Raw genomic sequence first — 11,238 nt, 5'->3', positions numbered from 1 at the left:
TCATGTTCAAACAATACCTTTTTGATGGAAATTATATGTTCCATATTCATGTTGATTTAATGCAATGGCCTTTACAATTTTCTTTTCATTTAAGTACAAAGATTATCTGAAGAAGGAAATTTATAATACATAGATGCAACAGTAAGTGTGACCATTGCCCATTCTCCCCACTAAATGTGTGTGTGTGGGTGTATTTGCGATTATTTATACTCACCACCGGTTGCCCATATGGGCGAGTCCTCCAGAAAAGTATCAGTCATATTATTTTTTGGAGGATAATGCAATTACAGATACAGAAAGATGCCCCAATTCCAGAAGCTTCTTCTGGTTCTTTAGCATGCCAAGTGTTTAAGCACGCATACACAGGACCTCGATTAAAAGTCTCATCCAAAAGACTGATTATTAATTTTAGATGGCCAGCCCGGTAATCGAACCCACAATGTGGAGATTACAAGTCTCGCACTCTAACCAATTAAGCTATGCGGGCTCTGCACTGTGGACTTTTATATTTTCAACTCTCTAGTGAAGGCCAAGCCCTGTGAGATTGTCAGATGCTTAAATCACTGCTTAAAATAAAAGAGCCTAACACTGAAATGTTGGCATTTTCCCTTGTATTTTGGAGCGAACACAAAACTACTGCATTGATAGTGCAGTGCATTGATATTTATGAAAAGTACAAACTTGATACAATAGGCTGTTGGTACATTATATAGTGTTATCAGTTTTCTTTTGCTATATAAATCTATAGGAAATAAAGGAGGTTGACACAGGAGGGTGGTTATGGCATCTAATCATATAAACAGATTTGGTTCAATTTTATACTTGGCTCCATAAATAAAAGTATCTTGATTTACCATATTGTTAACAGGATGCCTTTCTTAAAGTTGTCTTTATACAATCAAAATTATTGTGTTAATTTAAACAATGCATGTATTTGCATTTCTTTACGTTCTTTTTTTTGTGCACAAATAATAATTAAGATTCAGTCATGGAATTCATTTCTATGATAACCTTTGAATTAAGTTTCATAACAAGAATCTAGGCACAAACTATTTTAAACCATGTTTACTAGTATTTGGTACTTGACTTACCGTCTTGTTTTGATTTCATCTGGACAACGCATGTGGAAGATTGTATAATTAACATATGAGCCGCATCATGACAAAACCAACATAATGGGTTTGTGACCAGCATGGATCCAGACCAGCCTGCGCATCCGCGCAGTCTGATCAGGATCCATGCTGTTCGCTATCAGTTTCTCTTCTTGTAACAGGGTTTGTAAGCAAACAGCATGGATCCTGATCAGACTGCGCAGATACGCAGGCTTGTCTGGATCCGTGCTGGTCGCAAACGCACTATGTTGGTTTTGTCATGATGCGGCTCAAATCTTATACATGTGTGGTCATAAAATATTTTAGTACATGTATGTCCTCTGTGTAATTTAATCTCCTGGAATGTGATATTATAAGGATCTTGTACAGACCGGAATAAGTACCTCAATGGTAACTGTTTAAGATGGTAACAAGGCTCTGAATTTTCAACTTCCTTCATAACTGCAAAATGACATCATTCCAAGAATGCAAATTATTCATAAAAGGTGCTCAGGAATGACATCATTTGCAGCATGCAACTAATGACTTGCAAACAGGGTGTAAGACTGGTTTTCTAGCACCGGTGTATGCAGTAGGTAATTGTGTCTGATATGTAAGAATTCTTTTTATTATGATGGTGACACAATCTCAAAGGTACCAAGATCATTATTTTTTCTTTTGCATACATTTCAACAACTCTCTTTTTTCCCAAATTTACTGCAAACAATATTTAAGTCTCTTTATTGCAATTAGTTTTTATAAAACAATGACATAAACCAATAATATTTCAGATCATTTATTCTCTTCTATATCATTTTCAACAAACAATACAAATGGAATGAAGAATGGTGTCATATACACAGTAAAAAGTAATAATTATGCAGTTTTCATCAACAATTACGACATAAAATCATTTAACAATTCTAACACCGTCATATGTGATGTTCAAGATTTTACTTGTACTGGCAGAATACTTCAGACAGTCAAAGAGTTTTTTTGTTTTTTTGCAGATTTTAACACGTTTTTTGGTCAAATGTCCGAAGATAACCTGACCTGTTTTCCTTGATAACTAACCTGTAATTTCCAATTTCTCAGCAAGTGACAAGACTACTAATCCCACAAGATTCTGATTCAGAGGTTGAAGACAATTGACCATTAGTCTTAATGTCCAAGATAACTTATCTTATCACATGGAAAACTAAAAGAACCATCAAAGTATAACAGAATAGCGTGATACAAACAGCTATATTATTAGTTATGAAGATTTGTGACAGGTTGTTTTTTTGCCCTATACAAACAGTTGTTTACATACATAACTGAAGCCATTGTCAAGAATCTTTATAACAAATTCATAATACAGCAAATTTTCCTTATAAGAGGGGAAAAAAATACTTTATAAATTGACAGCAGCCATGTATAAAGTTTCTATAAACATCACAATATTATCCAATAAAAAGTGACGTTACAAACATGCTCTACTATATAACCTGATAGCACACAGTTATGAAATGAGAATGATTTGACAACATTTATCTTATCATCTTTGCCATTGAGAAGGGCATATTACTATTAAATATAATATCAATCAAAGCACAACATTACTAATTAGCGATAAAAACCATAGCACACTAAAAGTTGTATAAACTCTATTTTTGACTAAACTGTAGAAAACATATCACACATACATTATCATGTAACATATAAACAATCTACATTAAATCATTCAGAAATACATGTATGTAGCATTCATTCAATGGAAGAATTTGGTACAGCAGAAAAAAAATAAAAGAAATAACATCATGCAAATAGATCCTTATTGTGACCGTAAGATGTATCAAAACTACACAAAATAGTCTCCTCAATTTATATATATATATAGATTATAGAAAAAATGTAAAATTCCTGAAAAAAGATGACAAAATTTACCATAGATACAACAATGGTAATAAAACAGAAACACCTTACACCTTAGTGCAATGACTTAGTTAACTCCTATTAAATTTAGAAAGACTTAACCTGTTACTGCACCAAAGTGACAAAATGGTCCCTCTAAGTGGAGAAAAGACATACATGTCAAAAAATGGATATACAGGGGGAATTACTTCACCACAATTTGATGAAAAATATAAATCTTGTTTTTTTTGTTTTTTTTTGTTTTTTTTAACAGACGTAATCATTATACAAATATTTGACTCTATACATACACACCAACGTAGAGATATAAAGTGAAGAATAGTATTGTATGTTACTTTGAATAAAATACATAAAATAAGACAATTCGTTAAAACAGTCAATATTTCATCATAAACATGTATACAAGAATATTATATACAATTATATATATAATACATATTGCACATTAAAAGCTTTTAAACAAAATATGTGTAAGTCCCAATAACTAACTTAAAGTGGCATAATGCTCACCAAGTGTGACTGGTGAAAGTACAAGTCAAAATAACATTTGGCTATGATTGTTTTTATTTTCAAATTTTATATTTAATCTGTTTCTTATAAATGTTCAATAATATCTTTGTTTGTTCAACAATCAGCAAAATCATGTTTATAGTTTAATTTCAGTCACATAACAATGCCTGAATGGGTTATTTCTTCATAATTCAGTTTTGATGAAAGTCTTAAAATAGAGTAAGTAAAGTTACTGACATTTAAAACATTTACAAATTAGCATGTGTATCTATCTATTCATGACAGAAGAACATAAAATCATATTGTATCATCTGTTCTTTTAACCCAAAACTGCAAGTATCTATAACAACCACCAAATCTTACTTTACAGTTTGTAGCCTGGCCAGCGCATTTCAAAATAACTCAAGTGGGAGATTTTTCTTCAAAAAGTGGGAGATTTTAGAATTTGCAATAAACAAAGAAGGAAATCCTGATACCAAAAATGGGGAAATTTCTTAAATTTGTGAAAATACCTCTTATTTTAAGAAAAATCTTTGAAAATATGGCTGCAGAAAGTGGGAGTCTCCCACTTAAAGTAGGAGACTTCACATGTATGTTACAATGATTATAAAATGAAAAAAAAATAATATCAAACACTTCAGTGCAATACTACTACAAGTGTGTACAAACTTTCATATACAGATACTGTAGTCTTATTCTGAAACAACATTTCCTCAAAAAGTAGACGAGATTTGTTATTTTAAAGGCCCATTATGCCCCCTACAATGCAGCTATTTTCATTTATCAAAAATTTATCAAAAATGTTTCAGTAATGAGGTCCTGATGCAATATCTGAAAAAACACTCAATGAGCCAATAGCTTTGTTTGCTGTTTAGAAATTGGCACTGTTATGGTGCTTTAGTATTTTTGTATGAAAGTCGAAATACTATTTGTTTATATTTTGCTATCTTTATTACAATTTATTTCACATTCAGCACTACTTTTCCTATACTGATAAGCCTCTTTGATGTTTTAAATTTATTATTAAAACATTATTAAACACATGATTGCATCTCCTCAAAAAGAACAAAAAATATTTCTGAATTTCTGCGGCATAATGTGCCTTAAAACTCAGAATGTTAGCTGCAAATACAACAGACTATGTTACCAGTACAGATTTAGCCTGATCAGTATACACATTAAGTCTGACATGGCTGTCTAATCTACTGGAATTCCTTAAGTGAACAATGGGGAGTTCTAAATTGAAAGCAAGGAAATACAATAACAATAATTTAGCACAATAAATGTTAGCAGGTTAAAGCTAGGCTGTAGTATAAGCAAAATTGAAGTTAGCAGGCATTGGTGGGATCGGTGGCGGCTCCTTGGGAATTGTAATTCCTTCTGTTTCTAATAATCGTAATTTTACTTCCATATTTAGTAATACATCCATATCTTGTCTGGTCTTTTGACTTGTCATCTGAAACATATAATTAAGACAACTGATTTGACATTTCACTTTTTTTCAGCTTGATTATGATGAAATCTGGTAGATTATTTCAACCACTCTCAAATCTGCTTCTCGTTGACATGAATCAGTAAAGAAACAATGATAACGGCCCAAATAAAGCCATAGAATAGAATACTGTATTAAGAGTTGACTGCAAAACTGCAGTAACTTATATGAAATAAAGAAGGACTTACAACAGTCTTGCGGTTAACCTTCGCAATTTATTATATACGTATAAATTATAAATGTATTATATGTAATATATGAATCTTTATGAAAAAATCTTTGTGGCTGCAACATATTTCGAATTTTACTTTAATATTTGATAGGAAGTCAGTTTAGTGTTTACATCAAAGCTATAAATATATTCATTTTTCTGTATACCCTATACATGTACTTCCTGCATTGTAATGTTTTCAAAGTGACAGTGCTTTAGTCTGCATTAATGAAGAACACAAATGCTAAAGTACTCTTAAGTAAACCAAAATACTCCAAGTTGTTACTTTCTGAGGCAATCATGGATCTAAATTTCATTTTTTACATCTTTGTATATTTCAGTCTTATATAAAACTTATTCATGGCAACATAAACTTTACACACTATTCTTGTAGGCAAGTGGATTGAGAGTAACATGACTTTATACATATATGACTTCTCAAGATTCCTATTAAACTAACTTACTTTACAGTTAAGTAGTGCATTAATTCCATCAGTCCAGATCATATATTCTTGATCATTGTTAGCTAGGAAATGATGAGCTACTTCATCGTCAGCCCTCGATGATTCTAATACTATAGAGAATGCCAACTCTGGCTGCATCTGAAATAAAAATTCTACAATCAGGATTACGATCATAATATTTCTGTTACCACATTTAATGTCCTCTCAAGTAATATATATGATTAAGTTTGCCTTAAACAACACTATAAACAAGATAATAGATGTTATTGTTGTCCTAAATTTAGCAAATGTGGCTTTTTCCTATCTAATCTGGGGGTAAAAACAAACTTTTACCATTGTAGCTTCATGGTGTACTACCCTTCACAATAGAGTTATCAACACATTGCTCTTATAATCAATATATTTAACCATGTTGTAACTGTAAAAGTTTATTTGCACCCTTGGATAAGATGGGAACAGCCAACATTTTCTAAATTTTTAAGTGTTTCAACTTGTAATTTAAACAATCATTTGACTAGCAAGTGAAACTACAATTTTGAGTAAAGATACACAAAGAGTAGTGAAGGTGGACTGCTCATTAAGTCATTATAAATGCCTGTAATTCAATATTATTTAAAGACTAGAAAGTTGAAAATTAAAACAACATGTATACCCGTTTGGTATTTTTGACTGGCAAACAGTTTTTGCCTACAACAAGTTCCTTGATCTCCATGACAGAGACTTTATTTTGTAACTGCTCTAAACTTAACTCTTCTTTCTCATTACAATCTCCATAATGGAACGCTTTATGATTTGGTGACAGTCGCCAAAACTGATACCGATCTGAAATACAGTAGCAAACATGTGAACAAATTGTTCCTTCTATAGGAAAATTTCTTCATAGAAAAAAAAAATACTCTCAAATCATAACAAAAAAATTTCCCTATTTTCAAAACTACAATATAATTTACTACATAAAATACATGTAAAAAGTACAATAAATACATGTAAAAAGTACAATAAATACATGTCAAAACTACACACAAATTGGAAAGAAGATTTCCTAAGAAATCCATTTAATTTTGCCATAGTGACTATAAGGAATAGAGAAACCTATTTGTGATACATTATGCATTGATATAACAATATTTTGAGTGTTTGTGGGATATAACAAAATTTTTAGTGTTTGTTGGATATAACAATATTTTGAGTGTTTGTGATTGAGCATTTGTGATATATAACAATATTTTGAGTGTTTGTGGGATATAACAATATTTTGAGTGTTTGTGGGATATAACAATATTTTGAGTGTTTGTGGGTTATAACAATATTTTGAGTGTTTGTGGGTTATAACAATATTTTGAGTGTTTGTGGGATATAACAATATTTTGAGTGTTTGTGGGATATAACAATATTTTGAGTGTTTGTGGGATATAACAATATTTTGAGTGTTTGTGGGATATAACAATATTTTGAGTGTTTGTGTTTGAGCATTTGTGATATATAACAATATTTTGAGTGTTTGTGGGTTATAACAATATTTTGAGTGTTTGTGGGATATAACAATATTTTGAGTGTTTGTGATATATAACAATATTTTGAGTGTTTGTGGGTTATAACAATATTTTGAGTGTTTGTGTTTGAGCATTTGTGATATATAACAATATTTTGAGTGTTTGTGGGTTATAACAATATTTTGAGTGTTTGTGGGATATAACAATATTTTGAGTGTTTGTGATATATAACAATATTTTTTTAGTGTTTGTGGGTATAACAATATTTTGAGTGTTTGTGGTTATAAACAATATTTTGAGTGTTTGTGGGAATATAACAATATTTTGATGTTTTGTGGGAATAACAATATTTTGAGTGTTGGGATATAACAATTTTTTGGAGTGTTGTGGGATATAACAATATTTTGAGTGTTTGTGGGATATAACAACATATTTGAGTGTTTGTGGGATATAACAATATTTTTGAGTGTTTGTGGGATATAAACAATATTTTAGGGTGTCTGTGGGATATAACAATATTTTGAGTGGTTGTCTGATTATAATCAATATTTTGAGTATTTTGTTGGATATAACAATATTTGTGTGTTCGTGGGATGTAACAATTTTTTGAGTATTGTGGGATATAACAATATTTTTTGTTGTTCGTGGGATGTAACAATTTTTGAGTGTTTGTGGGATATAAACAATATTTTGAGTGTTTGTGGGATATAACAATATTTTGAGTGTTTGTGGGATATAACAATATTTTGAGTGTTTGTGGGATATAACAATATTTTGAGTGTTTGTGATATATAACAATATTTTGAGTGTTTGTGGGATATAACAATATTTTGAGTGTTTGTGGGATATTTCAATATTTTGAGTGTTTGTGGGATATGACAATATTTTGTGTGTTTGCAGAGCTCCAGATAGCGTGCGTATAAGCGTAAAATACGCATGGAAAATCTAAAATACACATCACTTTCAAAATTCGTGCGTCAAAGTTACGCACAACAAAATGAAAATACGCTTGTATGTCAAAATTTAAGCGTAAAAGAATAGAAGTGTAAACATTTGATATTCAGATAGAGGATGTTTTGAGCATAAAAATACAATATATTTCCATTTTATTGCATTGAAAACTAAAAGTTCTGTTGTCAACAACGCATGTTAAAAACGAAAGTAGCAGGAAGTACAGAAGAGAAGAGTGTAACTCCCGTAGATCAACCTGTGAAATTATTGATATAAATTTTTGCCAGATAATCATCGTAGGAGTTAACATAGTATTAAGTTTGTTTAGTCATCTATTGACATGCTTATGTCTCATATAAACAAAAATATATTTTAATTTCTTTTCACTTTTGTTGTTGAAACAAAATAACATGTTTTTCACCTGCAGTTTGTAATCAATATTTTCGTACCCAGTCTACAGTTACGGACAATTTTCTCTCAGACCAATACTTTTTTTAAGGGAAAGATAAAAAATCTGTTTTTTTTTTTAATTTTAATTTCAACTATAATTGTTCAAACTGGAGCATATGATAAGCTACATGCCAACAGAAATAAAGAAAGAAAAATATTGACTCCTAGAAAATATATTTATTTCAGGGCTTCCAATAGTGGAAGTTTGGGACTCATTTACTCCTTCATTTTGGCATGTGACTTCCGAAAATCTAATACTTTTCCTTCTTTACCAATATAATGTGACCTTCAATATCAGAGATTTTGAAGTCTTTGACTTCCAAATATTGAAAATGGAAGCCCTGATAATTTTGCTCTGTATCCTAAACTTGAGTTCCAGTATACTCTGGAAGTCTGACTTTACAGGGCATGTTTTGTATTGCTTCACATTGAATCAGTATTTTGTTTTTAAAGGTTTTTCTTAAAAAAAGAAAATAAACAAACAAACAAACAAAAACAATAAGTTTAATTTGTTTATAAAAAATGCAAAATGCTTTTTTGACAGATTTTACCCCTTAAGTTTTTCAAATTTTACATTTTACCCCTCGCTCTAAATTTTGAGGGGTAAAAACCCCTTGGCCAAAATAATTATCTGGAGCTCTGTGTTTGTGGGATGTAACAATTGAGTGTTTGTGGGATATAACAATATTTTGAGTGTTTGTGATATATTTTGTGTGTTTATGGGATATAACAATATTTTGAGTGTTTGTGGGATATAACAATATTTTGAGTGTTTGTGGGATATAACAATATTTTAGGTGTTTGTGGGATATAACAATATTTTGAGTGTTTGTGGGATATAACAATATTTTGAGTGTTTGTGGGATATAACAATATTTTGAGTGTTTGTGGGATATAACAATATTTTGAGTGTTTGTGGGATATAACAATATTTTGAGTGTTTGTGGGATATAACAATATTTTGAGTGTTTGTGGGATATAACAATATTTTGAGTGTTTGTGGGATATAACAATATTTTGAGTGTTTGTGGGATATAACAATATTTTGAGTGTTTGTGGGATATAACAATATTTTGAGTATTTGTGGGATATAACAATATTTTGAGTGTTTGTGATATATTTTGTGTGTTCGTGGGATGTAACAATTTTTTGAGTGTTTGTGGGATATAACAATATTTTGAGTGTTTGTGATATATAACAATATTTTGATTGTCTGTGGGATATAACAATATTTTGAGTGTTTGTGGGATATAACAATATTTTGAGTGTTTGATGGATATAACAATATTTTTAGTGTTTGTTGGATATAACAATATCTTGAGTGTTTGTGGGTTATAACAATATTTTGAGTATTTGTGTTTGAGTGTTTGTGGGTTATAACAATATTTTGAGTGTTTGTGGGATATAACAATATTTTGAGTGTTTGTGGGATATAACAATATTTTGAGTGTTTGTGGGATATAACAATATTTTGTGTGTTCATGGGATATAACAATATTTTGAGTGTTTGTGGGATATAACAATATTTTGAGTGTTTGTGGGATATAACAATATTTTGAGTGTTTGTGGGATATAACAATATTTTAGGTGTCTGTGGGATATAACAATATTTTGAGTGTTTGTCTGATATATCAATATTTTGAGTATTTGTGGGATATAGCAATATTTTGTGTGTTCGTGGGATGTAACAATTTTTTGAATGTTTGTGGGATATAACAATATTTTGAGTGTTTGTGATATATAACAATATTTTGAGTGTTTGTGGGATATAACAATATTTTGAGTGTTTGTGGGATATAACAAAAGAATAATCTGTTTAAAATTAACCACTTCTAAAGTAAAACAGTTGTATTTTCTACAGAATTTGCAGCAAAAAGGACCAAAAAATCAGCAATATTTGCTTTCTGATTAATTTGGTAATAGCATGTTTATGTACAAAACTTACCTCTCTGTGATGCTGTAAGAGGACATGCAGATTTACTGACATGAATATAATGGTAACCATGACAACAAACTTACTGATACAGAGATTTAAATAATATCAGTGGAAACCAAACTTTTGGCCAATCAACTTATTTAAAAAAAATATAATCAGTCAATAAAAGCATCATTTTACTATACAAGAATAAAATTTATGACTGTTTTATCTAGAAATGAGAAAAGCTCTGTATCATTGAGTTTTTTTTTTGTTACCATTATTAGAAGAATGCAGGAATAAATGAAAATTATTTGAAAAAAAAAAAACAACAACAAAAAAAACAACAACAACAGCAGCGCAGTTACTTGATTAAGACATTTGCACTTCAAGTCATTTTATATATATATGTACATGTTCTGTCTTAAATGAAATTAAAATCTGCATGATGTAATTAAACTCTGCAAAAAACAAAGCATTTATGATGTTTGTTAATATGACATTATGTTGTATATTCTGCAAAACAAACTTCTCCAAATAACAAAATTTAATCCTTGTTAAACAATCGACAATACATCTTACCAGAATTGTTGTGCCCCCCATGTTTTATATTAAAACCTAAATGAAGTCATAATGATAGATTGGTCATTAGATTCTATGATACAAAAACCAGAAAATCATCAAGTATGTATTAGGAAAGTTGTCAATCAGAATGTTGTTTGAACTAAAATCTTACACCTGTAACCC

The 11,238-nt window shown here is 30.2% G+C and overlaps 1 protein-coding gene across 2 annotated transcripts in view; it reads right to left on the bottom strand.

Annotated features, from left to right (window-relative positions):
- Positions 1 to 1,871: 1,871 nt before the first annotated feature.
- The window catches only part of LOC132746430 (engulfment and cell motility protein 2-like), a 60,444-nt gene continuing 51,077 nt past the window's right edge, over positions 1,872 to 11,238 (bottom strand). For both annotated transcript variants that reach the window (XM_060735561.1, XM_060735560.1), the window contains 3 exons: positions 6,335 to 6,504; positions 5,683 to 5,820; positions 1,872 to 4,971 (listed from right to left, as the gene is read on the bottom strand). In XM_060735561.1, the coding sequence (XP_060591544.1) occupies positions 4,816 to 4,971; positions 5,683 to 5,820; positions 6,335 to 6,504 (464 nt within the window). In that variant the 3' untranslated portion in view covers positions 1,872 to 4,815. The remainder of the gene's footprint in view (positions 4,972 to 5,682; positions 5,821 to 6,334; positions 6,505 to 11,238) is intronic.

This window comes from Ruditapes philippinarum, unplaced genomic scaffold, assembly GCF_026571515.1.
Source record: "Ruditapes philippinarum isolate M1 unplaced genomic scaffold, ASM2657151v2 ctg623_1_1_1_1, whole genome shotgun sequence".
NCBI lineage: Eukaryota > Metazoa > Mollusca > Bivalvia > Venerida > Veneridae > Ruditapes > Ruditapes philippinarum.
The sequence above is the reverse complement of the archived record's forward strand: the minus strand, read 5'-3'. Positions and strand labels throughout refer to the sequence as shown.